The 25,789-nt window shown below is 34.4% G+C and overlaps 1 protein-coding gene across 4 annotated transcripts; it reads right to left on the bottom strand.

Moving 5' to 3' along the window:
* Window positions 1–521: 521 nt before the first annotated feature.
* LOC130622970 (tetratricopeptide repeat protein 28-like) lies at window positions 522–23,259 on the bottom strand. Of its 4 annotated transcripts, none has more exons than XM_057438436.1 (10): window positions 23,102–23,259; window positions 18,982–19,257; window positions 8,725–8,872; window positions 7,296–8,567; window positions 3,661–6,986; window positions 3,304–3,538; window positions 3,006–3,082; window positions 2,709–2,925; window positions 1,619–2,443; window positions 522–1,533 (listed from the first exon to the last, which is right to left on the bottom strand). In XM_057438436.1, exons 1-10 carry the CDS (start codon window positions 23,120–23,122, stop codon window positions 917–919), a joined length of 7,014 nt encoding a protein of 2,337 aa, XP_057294419.1. In that variant the 5' UTR covers window positions 23,123–23,259; the 3' UTR covers window positions 522–916. The 4 variants fall into 4 exon arrangements, with proteins under 4 accessions (XP_057294419.1, XP_057294417.1, XP_057294418.1 ...); XM_057438434.1 differs by lacking the exon at window positions 23,102–23,259 and adding an exon at window positions 21,935–22,114; XM_057438435.1 differs by lacking the exon at window positions 23,102–23,259 and adding an exon at window positions 21,024–21,199.
* Between the last annotated feature and the right edge of the window lie 2,530 nt (window positions 23,260–25,789).

Raw genomic sequence — 25,789 nt, 5'->3', positions numbered from 1 at the left:
ATATACCACATATTTCTGCGAATCAAAAAAACTGTTTTTAGATAAGGTCCTCGACGCAAACCAGGGACCCTTAAACGTTCTGAAACTCCCACGACTTCTTCTTTGCAACCCTTCACTTCTGCCTCATGTTAAAAGACAAACTTTTTACATCGCAGGTTTGGATATCTGCTATAAAAGGGACGTGAAACTGAAAGTGTTCATCACTGGTGCATTCGCTTTTTTGATTTATATCACCAAAATACAGTTTACCAATTGCGCTTAGCTCTGTGAAAACTAAGTTTATTAATATATGGTTGCACTGACTTTTATTTACACGTCAAAAAATTCTGACTTAATCGTCCAAGAGTGCAGTTTCGTAGAATCACTCCAGTATTTCCCTTTAAGCAAAACAGTGTAAACTAGCTTGGTTTTTAAATTTGTATTTCCGGGTAGTTATGCCACCGACAAATATCTTTAAATTGCAAAAGATTTGGAAATTTCTCTCTACCTCACCAATGCGAGGGCACATATGGGTCGTTAATAAATAGAGAACTCTGCATTTTTATTTAATAAGTTTTTAACTGCTATACATATGAATACAATCATATAATAAAACTAGTATATATGAAAATGTATATTTACAACATATACAAACGTTACGCTAATACGCGCCATTTTAAGAATGCGCTGCTTTTAATGCGCCATTTTTATTCATGAATCTAGTTCACCAGCAATTGTTTGTTATTTTGAAAATATTCCTACTTGTCACGACATGGTGAGAACATTTCAAGACTTTTAAGAGTTTTAGCAGAAACATTAAAGCGCGAAAAATATTTTATTTTTTCAAAATAATATTTAATTGTATAATAAATTAAATCATATATGATAAAATCGATCATAAATCGTCGTCGTAAAATCAGCATGATTTCGTGTTTTTTTAACACAGAGACATCTCAACTCCATTTGGAGTCAGGTGGTTACCATAATCAGGAGGTGTGACGGAATGCTTCAAATTATAGTTAATATCGCCTTCGCTCTTACGATGATTTTTTTTCCGTTCGTTATTTTGTTTCGGTGATAGCAAGAGAGGGGAGTCTGAATATCTTTTTTTCGAATCATGTTTCTCTACACTTAGACTGTCTAACTGTTCAGTGTCAAGTAAATTTCCAATCGAATGTCTTTTTTTCTTGTTGAATATTTTAAACCAACCTTTCTTTTTCGTTTGATCAGATTCATCTGAGCTTTCCAATGCTTTACCATTTCTCGTTTGTTCTGGGGAACCTTTAGGCGAACCTGTTGATAAAATTTCGAAATCTTGAAGTCCTCCTGACGTTTGACGTGTGTGTCGGCCACTGTCTGCCGACGACACACCTGAATCAATACTGAGAGATTCCCTGATCGTGGTGGTTTTGATAGGGCTGTTTGCATCAAAGTAACCAGTATTTAAGTGGAGACGTCTCCATTCTGGCGGCATCTTCTGTTTTGTTGACTCGTCTTTGAACATGTCGTCCTCACTTCCTGCTCGAGATCTTCTTGGCGTAGAAGGTTTCGATTCTGCAGAAGAAATACAAACGTTAAGAACGTTTTACAAATAAAAGACTTTGATATGCAGGTATGAAATTACAGAAAATAGCTTTACCTTCTGAACTAGTAGAGTGTTCTCGCTGAAGCTGTTCTTTATTTTGCGTGAGGTAATTTTGCGCGAAAGAACTGGTATCGCTTGCATCTGATAAAACATGGCGTAGTTTTTCGTTTGATCGATTTGATTTGAGAGAATCTGTTGCACTACTTCGACTAGCGTTACTAAAACTTCGTGTGAGTGAGCGCCTTCTTTTTGCCGAGAAGGAACCGTTTTTAAAGTATTTGGAGAAATGTTCAATATCTTCGTCATCAAAGACGTCCGGTGATCGCATCCCATCTAAACTTTCAGGATAGAAACTTATTGGTTGGCGCCATTCGTCATCGCTATCATCGCTAACGTCTTCTTTCATGACAAGGTCGCTTACATCAAGTTTCTCCATCGTGCCGTATCGTTTCATATCGGATTTCATGTCGGTTTTTAACCCATATATCGATAACTTTTTCTTTGGTGTACCTTCGTAATCGATAAGTTCTTGCGTCTTCGCACGCAATCGCCTCACTGCTCCACCGGAATTTTCATTGATATTCTTGGACTCTTTCGAACTAAACAAGCCAAGATCAGAGTTGAGATAGCTATTTCCACTATCTGATTTAATTGAATTCCTTGTTAAATCGTTAGTTGATCTATTAAATCGATTTTTTTGTTCAAGGATTTCGTTTGATTTTGTTCGTTGCAGAGAGCTTTTTCCGTTGATTGCGTGCAGGTTGGTTTCCGATTTTGTTTTCTTTCCCAACGTGCCTTGCGACGACTTTATGTACATTTCGGAATACGCCTTATTGACTGATGTCAACATATGGTCTTCGTTGCCTTCTTCATCCAGTTCTACAAAAGATAAAAAGTTTGTGTTAATCAATTCAATAAATCTAATTTTAGAACATTGGAAATGAATCTTTATATCATCTGAACTAAGGACAATCCGAAGCGGCGGATTTCAGAAAACGAAGTGCCACTAAGAAGCGAAGAGGTCAAGGAAATAGATTGTGTATAAATACTGAACAACAATGTCTCTTTTGGTCTCTTGATAAAGACTGTCAAACCAAGTATGGAGACTGATCCCTAGATTGAACATAATTATTATAAAACTTACCAAATAAATCTAGGACAGCTTGTAGAGCACATTGTATCGGTCTTCTCATGGTTATTTTTCCAGACCTCAACATTACTTCTGTTTTTCCCACGCCCATAACGTCAAATCCCAATGATGATAAAAACTCATGACACCCGGGTGTTCTCCAAAGTGGCAGTTGGAATGGAACTTGCACGTTCGACATATCTTGATTGAAGTAATACAACACTTGTTGGAACTAAAACGTGAAGGGCATTGTTGTTACAAACACGTCATTACCATGACAACGAAGCCTGGTTATAAGTTATCGTGACTTACCATGTTAACCAGTTGCCCGCCGAGATTTTTCGCGGATTTCAACTTAGCTATTGCATCTAAGCCATTTCGACTTAAACCTAAAGTAAAAATGATGGTGATTTACTATAGATTTAAAAAGAGTAAAAAAAAAAAAAATCACTTCATGCCCAGAGCTTCGTTACTACTAAAGCAAAAATTTCCTGGGAATGAGCGTAAATCAACAACAGTGCTTGTGAAAAACTCTTAAAAGTTAAAGATTGGTGTATAAAGGCAACGCAACCATTGCAGCAAAACGAAAGTAAATAAAATTAATGTATACCTAAGAACGCATATAATGTGTTACTGCTGCTATTGAGCGCTTCTCCGTACTCGTGTCCAGGAAAGAAGACGGAATCCGGTAAACTATTGTGCGCTTTTTCGAATCGAAATCCTAAAGCAATCAACATTGGTCTCCAAGCTACTTCCGGGCTTTGTATCTTCTTTGTTATACTTGATTCTGCAACATACAATGATGAACGTCGATCTTGAGATAATCGTTGGCGCGCCTTTTCAATCTAAAGATGTAGCAGGGCGCAGTTTATTATTTTATGTGGATTGAAATTGTGTTAGTCCTATTGTTAAAGTGGTATACCAGTACTTAGAAAAAAAGAAAAAAGATACGTATGGTTTCACTTACTAAATGTAAAATAACTTTAATTGCATCTCTATTTGGTTTCTCTAGAAATTCGTGTAAGGCATTGGTGAACGATTGTGTTTTGCGATACAGCTTGCTGTTTTGACCGTAGATGATAAATCCTGCCCAGTTAGACGGATGATGAAAATCTTCAGAATTTCGCATCAGTTGAATAGCTTTACTGCACGCTTCATAAGCTGGAATACCTCGGTTGTAGAACTGGTAGAAATTTTGCAAGAAATACCTTCTAGCATTCGTCGGAATGGGCCATAGCGATGTGAGTATAGTCTTACAACCTGTCATGAGTAGTGATGTCACTAGTAAATGTAGACCGTCAGCACATATCGGATCCGAGTATCCCCCAGAGGGTGCAATTCCGAAAGTAAGAAGGTTCGCGTTGAAGTTGATTTCGGAGATATCTCGCACTGACATGAAAATATCATTTAAGCCTGGCGAACCGACACGATCATCAGGACAAAGATCTTCGATATCTGGATCAGAAAAGTCGCTGCGTGCAAAATCTTGAGTGATATCCTTATACGGAAAGACAAGGGACGGCTTTTGCCATGCTACGTCCGTGGACAGATGACATACTGTACTACGCGACATGCGAGCCATTATTTCCTCTCTGATTGTGTGACCACTGCTACCGAGTGTGGCAGAAGAACCAAAAATACGTGCAACACTTGTCGCTTCTTCTGTAGAATGATCATCATGTCCTCCGAACACGAATATATTTTCGTTGTCATCAATCTCCATGTTCTCGACGTTGACTCGATCAAAGCGATTGTCGAGTAGCCAAAACAAAGTTGGACTGTGAGATAGGTTGTATCTTTCACAAAAATACTTTTCATAATTTTCACCTTTTAATAACATAAACGGAACTAACGAAAGCTCACGTGGTATGACTAAAGTTAAATCAACCGTATTTTCTATCAACTCTCCCCCTTCTCTTAACTCGTCAAAATACGCATCTGTCTGTGAAACAAGAAGTTTGTAAATCTCCTCCACAGGTGCTTCTAAGTGCCAGTTATAATTTTTATTTGGTTTATGTTCATAGTACGTTTTTTCTGGAGTCTTGTAACGAAATTGATAATTCAATGACGTATCCATTAAGCTTGACATAACCACAGGGCGTCCAATTCTCGACTTGCGATGCTGTCTTCGATCGATTATTTCGATGTTCGATGCAAAGCTTTGTGTCCTATCTGATAAGCGTTGGGCGTGGTCCTGGACGTCTAAACTTTTTCGTAGTCCTGCTACGTAACCGTTCAAGGTATCACACGCGTCGTGGAAGGAATGCAATACAAGATCGTCCAAATCCAATGATGGTAAGTTATTATCTGTGTATTTCTCAATAATACGTTGCTTCCAGAATTTTACACAACCTTTTCCTGGTCGTAATAACCAACAGTATAGTTGACCAACTGCAATTGAATAAAAACACGCAGTTGTTCCCAAGTTGTCAATGCGCTGCAAAAACTTTTCATACAACGGGATGCGTACGTGAGCTTTTACACCAGTTCGTTTTAATAGGAGTTCTAAGTTGATACTGTTGGCTTTCTCCGCCACAAACAAAGCTTCTAATGGCTTTTTCAAAAGAATTAAAACTTTCTGAAGCATTTGATAAGAGGCCAACACAAACTGCAGAATGTCTTCTTTCATGATAGAAATTTTGACCTCGTCTGATTCCTCAATGAGTGTGATGACTTTTTCAAAATATTTTTCCGATTCTTCAAATTGTTTTTCAAAGTATAACTGCAACCCTAACCTACAAAATGCTTTAATTTTTTCATCACTATCCTCTAACTCTTCCGAACACGTAGCAGCTATGCACAGATATGAAGTAGCTTCTGCGGGGTTCGCTAACAAATGATGTAGCTTTCCAATTCGACCGCAAGTCTGTACTTTTAACAATTTCGACTGAAGTTGTTCTGATGTTTCTAGCGCTTCTAAGAAATATTTCAAAGCTTCTTCTTTATTTCCAGTCAACTGTTGAGCATCTCCTACTTTCAAAAAGGATTCAGCTCTCCGGTGGAGATCCTCGAGTGCGTTTGCTTTTTCTGCTGCATTTGAAAACGAATGAAGTGCTTTCTCAAAGTCCTTTATTTTGCTATATGTAGTTCCCAGTCCCTTATACGCTTCATACTCCATTCCAACTAAACAAGCCTCACGTGCTATTTTTAGTAATTGTTCATAGTACGATATAGCAGTGTCGTAGTTTTCCAATAGCGAGTGATACGTCGCGACGTCTCTGTACGCTTCACACATGTCGCAGTTTGTAAGCTCTTGCGTACATATCAATCGCTTTTCTGAAAACATTAAAGCGTCTTGATAATTTCCATTATCACTGTGAATTTGACTCAATTTTTTTAACGATTCGTTTTCATCTTCGTGGTGCATTAGTTTGGTGGCAATTTCTTGATACTGCAATAGATGTTGAATCGCATTCTCGATATCTTCTAGGTGAAGATAGCAATCACTAATAAAAACATGTATACGGCCAGCGTCTATGGAATCCTCTATAAAATCATTCACGCATTCCAGTTGCAAACGAAAAGCTGATATAGCTTTTTCGTACTTTCCCATCTTTATGTTAACTTGTCCCATCAAATAGCACGTCTCACGGCACAACTCTACGTTAGCGTGTTTCTTTGTTACTTGAAACATCTCGCAATATAATCGATAAGCATCGTTAAACCTGCCTAATTTTTCCAACATGTTAGAATACGATTTAACAGCATTACAAAAAGGGATAATCTCTTTCTTAAGCTGTCGGCGGTAAGATAATTCCCTCTCGTATTTTATTATCGCTTCGTCGTATTTTTGGTCGTCTTCCAAGACTTTCGCAAGTCGATGATAGCAATCAGCTTGAAGATACGATAGATTGCTCTTGTCAGCAGATTGTACTTGCTCGTAAAAGAAATTTAAACCTTCTTCAGTGTCACCCATTTTTATGTAAATTGTTCCTAAATTTCCCAGCGCTTTACATACACTTAAAATGTTCTTCTTCTCTCTAGCTGAAGCTAAAAATAATTTTTGGCAGCGCACAGCCTTTTCGTAGTCGTTCATAGCTAAGTATGCTAAACCTAAATTACAGTAGGCCATCTGAAGCGATTCTCGATCGTCGAGGTCGTACGCTAGTGATATATTTTGTTCGTAATATTCAATAGAATCGTTATAATTTTGAAGTTGATAGTACGCGTATGCTAAGTTATGTGAAGCCTTACACATCTCTTGTTTATCTTGCAGCTTTTCGGCCACGGATAAATAGTTTTCAAAATGGTGCACTGCGTCTTCAAATTTGTTTGAAGTGCTGAAGAAATTCCCTGAACAAAACAAAAAATAAAATGTAAACAGGGAGATTTAATCGTTGTATACGCTAAAATGGCGTTGATTTGGGCGTTAAGTCACAAACAGGCGTAATAAGTGTTTGTATATAAAAATTTGACAGATGGCATTTAAAACATGATGCTAAATACAGTCGTCGTTAAGAGCGGAAGTTAGTATACAGAGGACGTGAAAGAGGACCGATAAGAAAGAAATATAAATATAAGAAGAAAAAATTGTAAAGGGCTGTTATTGATTTCGATTTGTTTTTACTAAAAAATAGTTTTTAAACCGTAAATACTTCTTACCTAAATTGCTTTCTGCGATGCATTCTGATCGTAAATCATTTACATCTTTAGCGATAGTTAAATGTTCTTTGTAATGCTCCAAAGCTTCGTCATTCAATTTCAAGGATTGAAAAGCAACTGCGAGATTACCATGTAACGTAGCTTCAGAAAGTTGATCTTTTAAATCTCTTACTGCAGAAAGTCCTAACTTATGATATTTAATAGCACGCTCAAATTGTCCTAGCGATTGATAAGCATTGCCGATGTTACCGTACGCTCTACTTTCTCCTTCTTTATCGGCAAGTTTACGACACGAACTTAAATGAGCTTTGTGAAACTCTAATGCTTTCTCGTATTCCCCTTTGTGCTGGTACGTCACTCCCAGATTGCACTGAGCGCGACTTTCCATTGTTCGATCTTTAATATCGATTGCAATTTTAAGTTGCTGCTCATGACAACGCTCAGCAGCTGCAATGTTGTTTTGCATTCGAAATGCATTTCCAAGACCAGACAAAGCTCTGCATTGAATATGAGCGTCTGCAATTTCTTGAGCTATATTTAACATTTCTTGGAATATTTTTACAGCGTTTTCATATTTTCTGTTGTTTTGATACAAACTCCCTAACGTAGCCATAGCTCGACAAACTTCAACAGGATTTTTAAGGGTTCTTGCCACACGCAAACTTTCTTCCTGACACTGAGTTGCATTTTCAAAGTCTTCCATCAAAGCGTAAACCGTTCCAACGTTTTCCAGTTCTCTGGATTCGGACAAATTGTCGTTAATTTGTTGCCTTAGTAACGCACAACGTTTATGACTGGCTAACGCGTTTTCGTATTCACCCATAGAAACGTACACGTGACCCAAAGAAGTTAAAGCTTGTGCAGCTGCTGCTCGATCTTTCATCTTGCTTGCAACTTCAAGCTGCATCTGGTGATGGTGAAGTGCTTCTGTGTATTGATTTTGAGAGTAGTACGTACTTCCTAGGTTGCCATGGACACGACAAGTACCAGCATTGTCATTTTGTCCTTCAACAATAAGGAGATCTTGATGCATATAGTGCAAGGCTCTTTTTACATTACCTACTTTCCAGTACGCACTACTGAGGGCTGAATACACAGAGTCTTTTAATGACAAATCATCTGTACCCAAGTGCAATGAACTTTCTAAAACCGTTATAGCAGGTTGAATTTCATTGGCAGATAATAATTCTTGACCAATCAGTGCTACTGTTGCGAATGGTTTCCCTGTTATTTCAAGTTTGTCCAGTTGTTCGAATAACGGTTCTAGTGTAGCTGAATAAAAAAAAAACAGAATCTTACCAAATTGGATCAATTTTTGTTAGAACATAATATTTAATCTTACAGATTCAACTTGCTCCCAGGTGCAATATGCCCTGGGGACTAGATTGCTCTCAAGTTATTCAATGCAGTGACTTCATAGACAGCATACCTTGTATATGTGACTTCAACGCAGCTTCTACCAGGGCTTGCAACAATTGCTGCGATTTTTCATCGTGTGCTAACGCCGATGCATAAGATGCTAGGGCTTCAGGGTATCTTCCCATATACTGTAGGGCGATAGCTTGTCGGTAATGACCCTACAAAAAAATGATAAAAAAATTATAAAATATACACGAATTAAAGGTAGTTCAGTGTTTTTTATTGTTGCCTTGGTTAACGCACCCTCATCCCCAGGATTTTTTGCCTTTTTTGATATGATTTTTAATATTTCGCCGTCATCAAAAAGGCAAAAAAACCTGGGGACGAGGGTCTTGGTTAACACAAAGAGTTGAAAAATTAAAGGTCAAATGCCTATAATCCAGTAGTATAAATTATCAAAAAACTTATGTATGTCTTCAAGTAAAAGTTCGTAACAAGCACAAAACCTCAATAACAATCTTGTCGCTCATCGTAGAAATTCATCAGACTTTCTCTACACGTTGAAAGTGTTTCCTTATTACACAGTGGGTAAATTATTTATAATTTATTCAGTGTACGGCTCCTTCACAGCATTGAGAAAACGAGAGTTTATAAACTTTTGATTTATTTTAGCATTCAAAAAACTTAACTATATTGATATGGAAACAAATTTAGAAACAGTTAACATATGAAGTTTTTTCCATGAATAAATTCTTATTAATACATTTAACGGGAAAGCAAATAAATGGTGGTTTTGTGGTAAAGTTTTTTTTTTTTTTGATCAAATTATAATTCTATTCGGTTTGTATACGACCGCCATTTTAAACGTGATCTTATGACGCCCTCCCCAGGTACCACTTTCACACAAACTTACTTTCTTGTCAAATTGTATTGCGACCTGGGGTGGTTTATTTTTAATTAGGCATAAAAATTCATTGTGTGGTATCTATCAGTTAGATCAAGAACATTTGAAAAAGCACCATGAAAAACCGACGTAAGAAAGTATCAAGGTGGGATAAAAATGGTAGATTGCAGCAGATTAATTGTAAACACATTACAAATAATCTATATCGGTTGCCGTGGTTTAAAATATATATTTTTGGTTTTAAATCTTTATTTTGAAATGTTTCTTCTTTAAATTGAAGCCAATTCTGATAATCAGGTTCTTAATAACTCTTCGGTTTTTATCAAAGACAGAGTGAATTCCGGTGCTATAAAAACTCGCCACTGTACTTTAGCCTAGTCACGTTATTAAACCTTTCCTCCATGTTTGTAAGATAAGATAAGAATTGGTTGATCAAGACTTCCTGCGATCAACAGAAATAACGCTCGTTCATCCTGTCGTAAATTTTTGTGGAAGTATCGAGTCAATTTATTTTAGTTACTTCAAAGAGTTTAAAGGAAGGCGTTAAATTGTAACGGAGTAATTATGGAAAGTTGCTAATTTAATACCAGTGTTTGCATTAGCACAATTAATCAAATGTCAGACAGACAATTAAAGTTAATTACTTTCTGACCGTGAAATAAGGAGATTGCCTTTTTTGGGTTGTTTGTTTACCATCTTTCCGTTTTTTGAAAAACTAGCAAAATTATTTCTGATTTTACCAACTGTTTAAACTTAAATGGATATAAAATTTTTCAGATGTTCTCCCTAGAACGGTTTAAAATAATGATCCACCACCTCAATCAAATTTGCTGTAGGCTATTAAAATAAAAAGTAACATTCTATTTCGCGGCCTTTTCAAAAAAAAATATCGGAATTCATCCTCGTCTCTAGGATTTGTTTCCCTCATAATAAATCCGCTTTTTCCCCGCCAATGTCAAAACTTCCTGGAACCTAGGTTGGTTAGATTAAGTCTTAAAGTGTGGTCTCGAAATTACGTTTTTAATGGGATGTGATTTTCAATTTTATTCCCTGAAAAGCGATACAATCGCCTTTATCTCAACTTTTAAATACCGGTTGTAACACTTGAAGATGAAAAGATAAAAAATGTCTTCAGTTGAACAACAAATACTAAAGTTATTGTTAACGACATTTTAACCTTCCTTATGAAGCAATTCATTTGATACACGGGGAGGCACGTAATGTTGTGAACAGGACGGCACGTAATGTTGTGAGCATAGTGTATTTTTACACTAATTGGATTTGAATCGTTACAAATGGCGGTGGAAATAATTAGCTAAGGTCTAAATCTTCTCGCTACACAAATTTAAACAGGGTGCTGAGCATGAAATTTCAAACGCTCCGATGTTGAATTCTGTTTCTTATGTTGAAAAAAATCATGCACCTCTTTATGACGTCATGTTTAATCATTTAAGCCCACGATGCCAAGTTTCTATATTGGACGTCTTTTAATATATTGATGACGTCGTGAAGGTAACTAAGCCTTTCTGCAAAAATAGATGACTTTTTGATGATTCATAATGGCTGCAGTTCCGCAGAAAATATCAACAAATTAAATGAAGTAATATAAAACGGATAAATACATCTTAATCAGTTAAAAACATATTATAACCACATAACGAACTCTGTTTAGTTTATGAATCGTTATTAAAAAAATAGTTTATATTATTTCTTGTGTGGTGTCTAAGCTAAGGTTGTGTATGCTAGAGTAGATACGTGAGTAGTTTATACAGCAAGGTGAATATAAAAAACACTCCCGGAATGGCGTTAAAATGACGTCTTACATGCAGACCCTACCTTCGCTAATTTAAGGCGCTTTTGTTCGTCCATTTTCAATAAACTTCCTCCGTACATCCCGTCTGTTTATACTCGACGTATTCAAAAGCGAGTGTCTGTATGCTTTTAAAGTTAATTTTGATCGCAAAATTAATTCATTAACTATTTTTATATATATATAATTTTTAATGAAGTTAAAGCCCCTAGGATTTCAAATAATTTTAAGAACTAAGAACTATGAAAAGTGAGATTAGTGAGGAAAGAAAAGACTCGTAAACAAAATTCACACAAACACAATATTTTTTTGTCAACTACCGGAATTTGTGAGCAGTTAAAATTGAGAAAACAATTTGCATCGAAAATAACTTTCTTTCCTGTGATACTATTTGCTTGCCATACAAAAGGGTATCTCTCTATGTTGCCATAGTAACATGGCAATGCTCGGAAGAAAATGTTATGGTTAAGCGTATACCATCTAACAAAGAAACGAAATTAAAAAATTTCACCCAAAGTAATTGCCATTTTTTATTTGGATAATTTGGCATAATTATCATAATTAAGAAGAAACCATGCTGTGGAAATGAACAGACCTGAGATATGAGTAAACACGGACATTCCTGAGAGAAAATCAGTAGTGACTAACTCTTTTTTATATACCGAGTAACCCATTTCAGTGAGTGCTTCGAAATTTATAACTTTATTTTGCTCTGTTAGTCAATAAATTTACTTTAGTATTTCTAAAGTAAGCGAGTAGTAGTTGAGACTTGAAGTTTCTTATAAACTTGTTCTTTATGAGAGGAAACGTACAGAATAATTTTGTTGTCAAATTTAAGACACCAACTAAACGATATGACAAAAAGAAATAGATAGATGTATATATAATTATCAGTTTCTTTTTAAAGTGTGGAGATAGTATCGCTGTATTATTAAGCTTGTTAATTAACATATCTCTAGCTGATACAAAACAGATCAGAAAAGAAAATCAACATAATTAAATAAATATATCAAATAGAGTAAGGTAAAGTGATATAATAAAACAAATATAATATGGTATAAATAAACATCTAATGAAAAAAAATGATGACATCAACAAAAATAATATTGATGAGTTGACGTAATGTAAAAGCCTACCTTACTGTTGACTCCAAAAATAAACCCATCAGTATTCTGTAAGGATTTCTTTCTATTTCGAGCTGTTGTTTCAACATGGCGTTGCATGTTGACACTCTAACGTTGTATCATTAAACTGTTTCAAACTTTTTACTTGCGCTATGGTTTTGTAACGATTTCCCCTCGTATTTAGTTAACAATTACTCTCTTCATTAACGAAACAAAATTTTTCTATTGTTTATGACGCTGCAATTAGGAAAGTTCATTATATTGAAACATGTCATTAACTATCTCCGATGGAGAGATGATGGCAAGGAAAACGAAAAATAACTTGACAGGCTTGTCATTGCTAAAATAATTTGTTGTGGACGACACGAAGTTGAAGACTGTGAAAAATTGTAAAAAAAAAGATCTAAAAATGTTTTTAGCATTATTTTTTGTTTTAGAGATCTACAAATGAAATATTTGTGGCCTGGCAAGTTCTTAACAAATATCTTTATTGTATAACGAAACTTATTAAGAAGTTCATGGATGTTGGCTGAATTCCCAAAAGAAAAACAGAAACAAAAGTAAAAACAAACAAGCAAACAAAATAATAAACAAACAAACAAAAAATAGAACTTAAAAAGGAACTTATAAATATAAAAAAATTCGAAGTAGTCTGGAAAGGATGATATAGCTAGTATAAGTAAAAAGAGTTAGCAAATTATCCCACACTTTGATAATAATTATGTTTACAAATGCCAAAAACAAATCGAGAAACGGAAATGTAAACATTCAATGCATGTCCAACATTTTATATTCGATGCAAGAAATAGCTGTCAACCCACGTCTTTCATAACTGTTGCCTGGTTAAGTTGGATGCATGCAAGAAAATGAGAATGTTCACGAATAATAATCTTCAGGGCATATCCAAGCTAATTAAAAGCCAAAGGATGGCATGAAAGGAGCTTGGTTGGGACAAGACAAATTCTAGACCTGAAATGAACTTAAACATCATGTTTTTCTATCCTATGTTTTTTTTTTAGTTCTATCAGTTCTTTAGTTATCAAAACACAGACATTTTTACACATAAAGGAACGGTTCTTAAAGAATGCAGTTTAAGTGAAAAACAACTTTGCTTTGTTGGCGCGAAAGTATCCCACGTGGTTAAAAAAATGCATGTTTTACGCTTTATCTATTTGACATGTGTAAAAGACATCACCACAAACCGTGGTCGGACGATGAAATAACACCTGTAATTAATCATAATTAGTGGGGAAATCGTGACTGGAAAATATGAATGCGGTAACCACACTACCAATTAATTTAGAAAGACGCTGTAGTGTGGAAATATGAAATTGCAAAATTCCAGGATGTAATTAAAAATAGTAGAATTTAAAAATAAGAAACGTCCTCAATAAAGTTATTCTAGTAATACCATAATGCAACATCATTCCTTGTTTTACCCGGATTATGTCATAAGCAGAGAAAAAGAACTTGGGTACAAGGTTGGATCTGAGAAAGTTTATCTATTCCATAATTAGAATGTAATTCTGAAAAAGAGAGACAGAGAGAGGGAACTGTAAAGCATGGTCCAACGTTTTTATATTGGTTGTAGGCATGCTTGTATGTTACTAAGGCGCCATCTTGATCGTCGTTAATAGCAACAAGTCACTATTTACCGGAGCAACGACCTCACTTCACTCTCGCAATGTGCAGAAAGAATATTCCATGACCGTTTTTATCCGGTTTAAACGGAAATTATTAAAGTATCAACGATATCAAATTACGACACCTTATGACTCAGCTTTAGCTAAATTAAAATGACCTTTACAATTTTTTTATTTTCCATAGGCCAAAACTACCTTCCGAAGGAGATTATTGAAAGAACTTCTCCTAAAACGGAAACAAGAACATATTGGAATGTATTCTTTGTGCAAACGAGTTTCTGATGCAAAAAAAAAACTAACCCGCGAGCGGGGTAGCGATCAGGTAACACTTGAAATTCGACAAGCCAAATATAATAAATTTATTTCAATAAATTTCACATGAATGAAAGACATTTTTAGTTCCTGCTAGCTTTATTTTAATGCTGGCATATTTCTTTATCAAAAGGAATTGTTAAATAGGGAAATAAAAAAATATTAAAATTGCTAATTTAAAAAGATAGGAAACATTAATGAATGTTTGGTCGTTCTTATCACAACGAGTCATTCATAAAACCTTGGGGTGTCTATAAAAGCCCTGGGTATTCAGCTTTCTCAACTACAGTGTTTACACATCCCCAAAGAGGGAGGGTTCATTTGGAGTCTCTCATCATTTAAATTGAAAAAAAAATGATATTGATCAGACACCTTTGATAACACTAATTGTTTAGCTTGTTATATAATAAAGTCACGTGACTTAAAGATAAACAACACAATGCTGAATTGTATTTATATAATTAGTTTTTAAAAGTCAATTAGACAGATTGTCTGTCAGTTGTCCTTCTATAAATAATATAATGAATGACTATTTCTTTTACATCGAGGGCAAGCAAGAAAGTTGGGAAATTATTCTGATAGTGACAGGTCCTTACTGAACATACACCTAAATGACGAATCACAACAGAAAAGAGAGAGAGTTATCAAAATAACCTTATTTAAAGGCTCGAATTTTTAAACAACCTAACCTGCCTTGCTCAGACATTATTTACCCCAAAATATTATTCGAATTTTGCAGTTTTTTGACTATTTATCAAAAGGTCAAAGCAGTACTCTTCAGCTGGTACTCTACAGATGGCAGTAAACAACATTGAAAAAATGCTGCACTTTTTTACAATGTCAGCATTTTGGAACAATCCGTTCCCCTTTGCCTGTTAGTGCTTGGATATAACTTAGTAAAGAATGGATAAAGATATTATTATAACATATTTTAGACGGAAGTCAATGCTTGAAGACTGAAGTCAATGCTTTTTTAACTTTCTGGTAATATGAGTTCAAAAATATTAGTTTCCTATCGGGCAGATCTAGCTTGGGTCTAGTTTTTCGAGCTACTGCCTCTCGTGAAATAGAGAATGGGGCATAGGTTGTATTTTCTTTAATAAATTTCGCGTTACCTTCTCTTTTTTCATATCACAATCTGCATTACGAGAAAAACGTTGCTGGAGTGACTATCATTAAAGACATTTATGTAACAAGAAAAATGTGATTATTTGATCATAAAGCTTTACCGAGAAGAAAATAATAGTTTTCTTTTATTTCAAATTTGAACAGTCAAAAACGATCAGCATTTTATAATTTGGCTTAATAGCAAGACTTGATGATTTTATATGCGCTTACAACTCCATACATTCTCAATAGGAGAGTGAAAATATCGACTCTAAATGTCTTGATCTCTTGTTGTCTCAATTACTCCTTGTCTGAAAAATTTTCCCGGTCTCTTTCAACCTTCTTGAGTTTGGGAGTTCAAGTTATCGAGACTGGTTGACCATACAAAAAAAGGTCTTGCATGCCTAATCCGATAGCTGAAGATATTACTGTTAGAAACATTATCAAGGGTTAACAAAATCCATAATTATTATACTTCATGAGTTACTTCTTCTTCTATCTCTTCTATAGTTTCCAATCTTACAAATTTCATTGTGTTTGACTTTTTAAAATATAGCAAAATATACGTGAATCTGAAAAAGTTTTAAGTAATTTATAAAAGTTTGTACAAACACAAAAAATTGATGCAGTGTTAACCTAGTTTCTACATCTGTTACAAAAGCAACAAAATTTCGCTATTATAATGGGATCGTTGATACCTTAAATATCAAATTGAAGTTTAAAAGGGAGCGGATGTAAGTCTTATCATTTACCCTGTTTTCAATTTACGGTCCGTCCAGGTCTAAGTTCTATTTTCATAGGACACTCTGCTTCACAGGACATAAGTTATCATGTGTAAAAACCAGGTTTGTCAAACTTTATCAAATTCTCAGCTTTTATTTGGCTTAAACTTGGGCAAGTAAATATGTGGGTCGTGGTGGACGCTGCATGGTTAATAGGACTGCTAGGAGAAACCTGGACGATTTTTGATAACGTGTCTTTATGGACTATTGTGAAGTTTAAAAAGATAAGAAGTTATATGTCAAAAGGACTTATTTGTGTCAGTTTTGAACATCTTCTGTTTTGATAAACACAAAACGTGTTTCGATCATGCTTGGCAGTATACTGTGCAGAGGATGGATAAGAATCAGATTAGCTTGTTTGACAGATTAAATTATACCGTAGCGCGTGGGTATAAGCACAGTTTATGAAAAAGAGATTATTTTTCTTAAATGCATCACTGGCATGGAAATAACTTTAAAGATTAATTTGATATTATTACCATTTCCAAGGCTTTATCTCACCCCGTCTGAGATTATCAAAAAATGAATAAAAAGGCCTGTGAGAAGAGGTCGGCTTCGTCTTTCTGAATTTTACCCAAAGTTTGGAGTTCTTGAACCAGCTACTTTATACCTGTATATCCTTGTGTATGTTACAAAATGAAATTAAAAATGACTGGAAATTGAAATGGAAACACGAAGTAAGTTTGTGGTGACTATAGAGTTAACCTAAGACTGCAGGAAAAATATGCGCCATTTCAGATATACCAATTAAAAATCAAAACACCATTCAACACAACCAAAAAATAGATATCAACAGTAAATATAATTGTAATACTTAATAAACAAGAGAGGAAATAAAAGCTTGAAATAATTTTAACCAATACAAAAACATTTCTTCTTTTTTTATTTGAAAAATTTATGTTTTCTTCACACGACATCTGCTAACAATCATTTTGTGGATATTCTGTTAGATTCCTATATCGCTGTGAAATATGTTTTCAAAAGAAAACTTTTGTTTTATTCAACTTCAAATAATGATGTTTGCTCAGAAATGTTTATCTATTTTGACAAACAAACTTGGTTTGTCAAATTTATATACATTATAAGAACTCTTTACATGTTTGACTAACTGAGTCAAAATATAACGTTTGAAATCATAGGTGCAAATATCATAGTAGCGCAAATTAACTTTTTATGCATGATGAATGTATTGTGGATTCAAGTGATGACCTAAAAATGAGACCTTTATAGAATTTATTTATGTGATTTTCGTTTATTTATTTTATATTATCTTTGTTTCATCATATTTATCTGTTATTTTGTCATCGAATGTCAAAAAAGCTTGTCACGTGGGTGTTTAATATAACACGTTGTAGCCATGACAACAATTACAAGTGAATGAAATAATGGCTAACTGGTGTCTCACAGTCGTAATGAGACTGATGCCACAACTAAACTTTTGATTCAGAAAAGTTGGCAAATTTGATTTTATATATCCGTATAGTTAAGAATGCGGCATCAACCTCCGCCAACCTCGATCTTGGCACCTCGTCATAAAGAAAAAGAATAACATTCCACATAAATTTCTTTATAATCGACAGATTAAGAATATTTCATCTTAATAGTAGACTATTTTAATTTTGTATAATACCCAGTGGTAAATCAATTCTGTGATGACACCATTTTTTCATTATTTGAAAAATGTGATATCGGACCTTTTGTAAAAAATTTCGAAACTCTGTGCAATTTTTAAATGATGTCAAATTTTTCGTCATCTCTACATTTCAAAATAATTTATTGGATCATGTCCATGTCAGCACATTTTTTGTCGTGTTTATTCTCTTAATTTAATTGACTATGAGCCTGTTTATATGGAGGCGAGCTGGTCCGGTTAACCGGGATCCCTTATTTAGGCGAGTTCTCGTATTGTTTCAGAAAACTTTATAAAAATTCATGTGTTCATATTAGAAGCAGCCCGCGTAACCGAGTCAGCCTGGTCGAGCGGGCTGACTCACATTATATGAACATCCCCTAAAAGAATACACACGAGTAACACATCATTTATTTATTATAAGTTGTGAATTCACAAAATTACTGTCTGCTTTCATGTCCATTATCATGATTGTGTTATGTTTGCACATTCGTGATGACAGTTCAGTAACTTGTTAACGTTACTTTCTCATGTCAAATTATTATCATTTAAAACGAAATTCGTCAATGTGACGTCATATATCAGGAAGTTTGTTTTCCACCTACGTACAGTGTGCTTTGTGCACGTTTATTTTTCTTACGCACCGTTTCCACAGTGCTCTGCTTTTATTGATAAAGTTGTAAATCGTAGAGGTATCGATGACATCGTATTTATTTGATGTCATCCAACCAATACGCGCACCTACGCGCGGTACACAGTCTATTAAGTGTTAGCATGTTTATAATACGAAGAGTGATTAGTCTGGAGATAACGCTACTGTCAACATTTCGCTGGATTGTTTCATAAAGCCTACTTATGCGAATTACGTGTGATGTTACCGATGACAAGAATAATCTCTTTCATAGCTGGACACGCCACTTTCGTATCTTGTTTTTACACCCACATTGATAAGTAGGTGTAAATTGTACACTCACTGAGGAAACACAAGAGAATCAAAATGAAAACAAAACTTTACCTTATGCCATTCAGGGTCCAATTCAATTGTTTTCAAAGCATCATTTAGCGCCAGTTTATATTCGCTCATGCGCACATAAGCCGCTGACCGGTTGCAATAGAGAATGGAATTGTTAGGTTCCATTGCGATGATCTCCGTGAAGAGTTCCACAGCTGCTTTGAATTCTCCTGATTGACATGCTTCGTTTGCATTTTGTATTTTTGTTCGAATAAATTCTGTTTGTTCCCTCGATCGTCGTCTATTGGCAGATCTTGGGGTTCTAGGCCTGGGGGAATGCTAAAACAAAAAAGACATACTTCAATAATATAAAGGATATCTAGTTTTTTTCATCCTCTTCCCTGTCAAAGCTTCTAGGGCCGTCAAATCTGAATGTTAAACAGGCGAAAAACCCCTTACTTTAAGCAATACCCTGAGAAAGTATATTTGCAGTGCAACCTCATTCCAAGGGCTTTTGTACAAATACCGGCCAACATCATCTCAGCCATCGTTAGCTACTTCGGGTTCGAACAAGAAAAAACACGCAAGAATGACAAAAGGACAAAAAGCATGTAATAATAACATCTTTTAAATATTGTCGAACATTTTTTTAAATTTTTTGACGGTAAAAATTGGCCATCAGACGCTACCGTTTATATAAATGCTTTTCTTTAGTGTTTATGTTTGCTGCATCGACCGTATAAATGTTGCCACTCAATACGCTTTTTCTCATTAGTATTTAGAAGCTGCGTCAGCTATTGACGTTTAGTGTATGGCTATACACTAAACGTCAATAGCTGACGCCACAATGGAAAATGACTTTATATATTTCTTCTTATCTATGTTGATGACTACTTATCTGAAGTCGTTTTTTTCCTTATTTAATGTTGACTATTGCCTATACAATGCCTACCTTTATCGGGCTTATTAAAAATTGGATATCGCCTTTATGTTTAACGTCGGCCCTTACCTATACAATGTTGATCAAACAGTTTCAGTCATACCTATTTAAGGAGTGTTTCTCCGTGGTTAATGTAATTTTTGCTGTTTTTAAAATTAATTGTTTTTTTTAGATTAAAATGATTGGTTAATTTGTCTAAGTGATTAATCTAATTGGATAATTATTAGGTTTAAGTTTTGCGGAGAAAGATTAGTCCTTGTGGTTTTACCTGAAACCATGTATGGGTTAACATCTAACGAGGGATGCTCACACGTGAAAAAAGTAACAGCTACATTTCTCACGTGACTTTGTATGTGTTTTTCTTGTATGCCATTTTAAATTTACATTCACACTTAACCTTCTGAAGGCGTTTAAGATCATTCTTCTATTATAATGGATGTTCACACTGTGTCATATCAAGTTGTTGAAGGATAAAAACGAAAAACTGAGTGACAAATAGAGAGCCAAACTGCGAGGCAAGCTTAGAAACAAACTGGGGTATAAACTGAGGGACAAACTGAGAGAAAATCGAGAAAAAATGGAAAGACAAACTGTGAGACAAACAAAGGAGAAACGGTAAGACAAACAGAGAAATTAACTAAGAGACAAACTAAAAGACAAACTAAGAGACAAGCAAGATATAAAAAGGACAGGATTGATGTTTGAAAAGAAGAGTGAGCGTGTAAGAAATTTCACTTGTTTACTCAAATAGTAGATCAGCAATACCCTTAAAACACCTGCTTGGTAAAATCCCCTTTCCTTAGTATTGTCGTCACACGACTAAACAAATTTCAAGTACTTTTAATTTTTTAACTTTTAATGAAAAGGTGCTAGCTGACTATTACCTAAATCAGAAAAATATTTAACCTCGTTATCAGGGTACTTTGCCTGCATGATAAACTTGACGGTGACGGCTCTAAGCAAAAGAATCTGGTGATGAGGTTGAAAATAGGATATCTATATATGACACCCAACATCTGCTAAATGTTTTTCTGACTGAATCTCTCTTTGAAATTATTGACAGAAAGAAGAAAAAATTTAGAAACAAATACGTTCTCCTTTGATGGGAAATTTCATTGGAATAAATATTTTTAAATTATATAAAAAGAGAGGTATAAGGACTTACAATTTTCTTGTAGTAATTCAACTTATTCTGATACATATCATCGACTTAAAATTTACCACAATAGATCTTCAACATAAGATTACAACATACGATCAAAGTTTGTTTGTTTTATTAGAGACGTAAGAACATTCTGTTACAACATCAACAGTCTGTGGTTGGACCTTTCTTTTTTACGAATAACAAAGGTATTTCAAGTGGATGAAAGGCTTTGTAGAAATCATGAAACATTGTAGAAATATTTTTGACAGATTATGCCAGATTAAAACTTTGGAAATTGATGCATTATATCAGAGCAATCGATGTTGGTAAATACTTAAAGTGAGAATGTGCGTTGAGAGGAATATCTTTACACTAATAAATGAAAAAAAATGGCTTGACATATTATCGTTCAAACAATGACAAAGTCACGTGACAATTATTCATGACATTTCTTGCAACAGCTAATGTGAAGTGTTTTTATATAAAGAGCTTACTGCAGCGAATATAACTGTTATAAAACCGTGAGAGTGTTTGCATAAGTTGTGTTATTATTTCACTGTTTGTTAATTCCAAGCAACGTTTTTTCTACATGTTAGAATCCCAAATAAAATGGAGTGAGTTTTATATAAAAATAAGATATATAAGGGGGTATAATGTCTTGAAGGATTTAGGCAGGGAAGTGAAAGTTAAAATAGTGGTACATGTCCTCCAAAATGGAGGACACCCTTGCTCTTAGGCATTTTTGCCTTTTTTATATCAAGAAAAGGTAAAATCTCTGAGAACATGAAAGAATCTAAAAAATCGAAATGTGTTACCTTGCAATGACTCGATTGACCAGACTTCCATTAATTAAAATAAAAGATAAAATTTTCAGTGTCGTACACTGATTTTTCATGAAAACTGAATCAAGGTGGAAAATAAAATTTTCTTACCGTGTTTGAATATTTCAGGTTTATCTTTCTACAACTCATTTTGATATGAATCTATTTTTTTACTGGAAAGTGTTATGTTTATATGACGGGACACATACAAGTGTGGGCGAGCAGGAAGTCCATAAATGGAAATGGCCGCATAAAGATATAAGTAAGTTACAAAAAATGATATATATTAGTTCATAAAATATTCAGAGACTGAGAAAATTTAGATATCTTTCATTGAGCAAGAAGTCCAGGCATTTTAAAATTGGTAAACACATGATCAGAAACATTTGTTTACTATGTATTAAGAATTTCCTCTCATTTTGTTTATTCTCTATTAACACTTCTATTTTAATTTTTGTTTGAATGTACTATGACGTCAAAATTTTGCAATAAACAACTCAAAATAAAATGTTGAAACCATTACAGGCTTATACTTCATGTTTGTCTATCTACACCTTAAAATTTACTTCTCCCTTGAACTAAAGCAATATAAAGAAACATTGGGGACGAAGTTGTAACTGTACAACGCAATGCAAATTGGTTCAAACTTCACTGTAAACATGCCACATAAAGGATAACGAATAAATGCCGCTTTCAGGAATATTTGTCTCCCTGGGAACGAGGTTACGGAAAAACGCTAACAAACGCCTATATTGCTTTCATAGAACCAAAAAACTACAAACGACACAATGTCAACTCCAGGCCCTTTTTTGCACCAATCACATGAAAGATCAGGAAAAAACCGGTAACAAGGTTGATGTATCGTTATTTTTAGTTCGCTCTTAAAATTACTTGTCAGTTTCCAAGGCTTCACTCGATACTTCCTGAGATTTCTTTCCTGGAACTAACTATACATATCGATTATAGAAAGTCAGCAAAAAATGACGTAATATTGCTAAGTTTCTAACAGAACATTACGCATCCTTTGACGCAAATACTTTTTTGTCTAGTGTAATACAACAAGTCTAAACAGAGAATATTGAAATTACCCCTCGTGACCTAATTGAAGAAATATATCCATATTTATAATACAGAATTTGTTAAAATTATTTCAAGCCATCAACAAAAATAACAAATAAATGCCAAACTTGGAAATATTTTTTGTTGTTGTTGTTGCCAAACCAAGTTGTGATAAATCTTAAAAACATTGCGGTCTGCAGGAGTCGAAAAAAAAATTACCTTTGGTTGATGCTTCATCATCTTGAAACTAAAACTACAATGGCTTCTTTTTGACTTGTGTTATGAATAAAGAATTGTTTCGTATGCCCTACTTTCTATCCTACACGTAACATTTATTTTTTAACATGTATTATCCAAAGTGCTCCATCTTCTTATGTGATTGTAAGCACTGTAACTTACTAATATAAAATAGCTTGACGCTGTTTGTTTACAAAGCTTCGTAGCAATGACAGTTTTGGTGTTTTTGTTTACTTTAGATTTTAACACGCAACACAAATCACTAGACGGCTGCACCAATCAAATTGTTTGCACGCTTGCATACCAATCATAGTTTATACAAGACAACAAATAAGACTTTTAATGCAAAGTAGGGGAAAACTCTTGAAAATGCGAGAAGAAATATTTAAACTGGCGAGACGAAGTGAATTGAATAAAAATTTTAAGAATATTAATTCGCTTCGACCTTTTTGTTGTGAGTCATGATATGTTGATGTTTTCGAGTGCGCACATTTGCACAGGTAGTGTAGGAGTCGAGTTGGAAGACAGAGGAATCTATTCTCGTTTTTGTTGTTGTTTTTCTTCTAAAACTTGTTAGTAATCTCACTGTAATTTTTAAAAAGAATACACATTTCCCGAATTTCATAAGTCATAATAATTATGACGTCATCCCAAATTTTATAATGGTTCTGTGCTCTTCAAATAAGGATATTCAGATAGAATAGTTTTTAGAGCAATCTAATATTCTGGATGGATTTTATTTAGATTCAAGAAAAATAATTATTTTGAAAACGAGGCCATTCCTAGGAAGCTCGACTATATCAAGTGTTGGACTGTAACTTTCAGATCGGAATTGAGACACTTAACGAATAAAAATATTTACGAAATTAGGTAATTTGTTTTACCTTTTGCTAAGGAACTTAGAGATAAGAATCATTTTTAGTATCGACCTCTTTAATTGAGTTTGGCATAAAGAGGAAATCTGGGAAAGGTCTATTGTAGAAATAACATATGTAATGTATTATCAATGAAATGTAACTATGAACGTGAAATATATTTTTAATTAATTGACTTCAAGATATAATTGAAATCTTCAAGTTTTAGAAATATCTTGTCAGGCAGCCAGCAAACTATACACGCATTTTCTATGTTTTAAATCCCTTTACGAAGTTACCTGTTCATGCAAAAAGTTATGCACCATATAATTCAATGAGATATTTTTAGCGAGGATTAATTTTCACGGATTTCGCGGTTTTCTGAGAAATATAAAAAAACTAACAATCCGCGAACAATCCTTTGTTATGTTTAAGGAAAATAGAAACTACAGATTAAAATACAAACAAAGTGTTAATCCTCAATGGTATTTATTTATTTATTTTATTTGACGAATGTTTTACAAAGATGGCCATTTCAGACATTATAAGGTCTGTTATCGACATGGGTCCTTGAAATAAATATGATAAAAAATATTAGTAACAATAAAACAAGAAAATATAAATGTACAATAACGGTCAGTATAAATACATAAACAACAGAAAACACACAGACAAGAGGCTAAAAATCAAAATACTACACTAGAAAAATGAGTTGATCAAGACGAAAAACAAACAAAAAACAAATAAAAAGCCATAAAAAGGTCTAACTACGCAGATAATATTCTCTCAGTTGCGACTTAAAAATATTGTATGATTCACATTTTCTAATGTCCAACGGGAGTGTATTGTAAATATGTGCTCCAGTGTAACAGAAAGCTCCACGAGCATACTCCAAACGAAGATTAGGTATTTTCAAGCTATTTCTGTTGTTACGTGTGTTTCTTGTGTGGTTTGTTTTTGTGAAGTAATTTTTCACACACATCGTTGTCCAAACAACGGCGAAATAAATTACAAGCTCAATAATTAAAGCTGCTCGTCTATGTAAAGATTGGAGTTTGAGTAGTTGTGTCTGAGAATTCGCAATATGTTAATACTGGTTGAATCATTGTTTGAAAAATTGCCAATGCAGCTTTTTCTGTAATCAGCGGTCGAATGCGATATAGTAAACGTAATCTACTGGAAGCTTTTTGATACGTTAAATCAAAGTTGCTGCTCAAATTCAATGATGGTTCGATAAGTACACTAAGATTTTTATACAGATGTTACCCTCACAGTTTGGTAGCCGTAAGTTACGTTTATTGAGCTGTTTTGTTTAGAGAGGTTATTTTTCGAACCAAATAACATTGCTTCAATTTTTCCTGCTCCAAGATTTAAAATTAATTCATTTTCCAAACACCATGCAAGTATACAATTCATGTCGGATGAAAGACGGGTTTCTATGATCTCTAAGTCCTTACCAGCAACAAATAAAACAGTATCGTCTGCATATTTGACTACTTCAGAGTGTTTCACTACGGTACAAAGATCATTGAAACAGATTGACCCTTGTGGTACTCCACTATTGACTGGATGTTCATCAAACAAAGAATTTTTGTATTGAACTTGCTGAAATCTACCAAACAAATAGTCTGTGATCCACTCGTGCTCGTCTCCAACAATTCCAAAACTGGTTAATTTTGACAGTAGTTTACCATGACTTAACATGTCGAATGCTTTTGTGAGGTCTAAAAATACGGCACCGACCATTTTACCATCGTTAACCTGCAATTCCACAGTGTCGATAAAGATTGTTGCAGCCAGTTCAGTTGAGCGACGA

The sequence above is a fragment of the Hydractinia symbiolongicarpus genome, chromosome 13, assembly GCF_029227915.1.
Source record: "Hydractinia symbiolongicarpus strain clone_291-10 chromosome 13, HSymV2.1, whole genome shotgun sequence".
NCBI classification, from domain to species: domain Eukaryota; kingdom Metazoa; phylum Cnidaria; class Hydrozoa; order Anthoathecata; family Hydractiniidae; genus Hydractinia; species Hydractinia symbiolongicarpus.
Note: the sequence above shows the minus strand (reverse complement) of the source record. Positions and strands in the feature narration are given on the sequence as shown.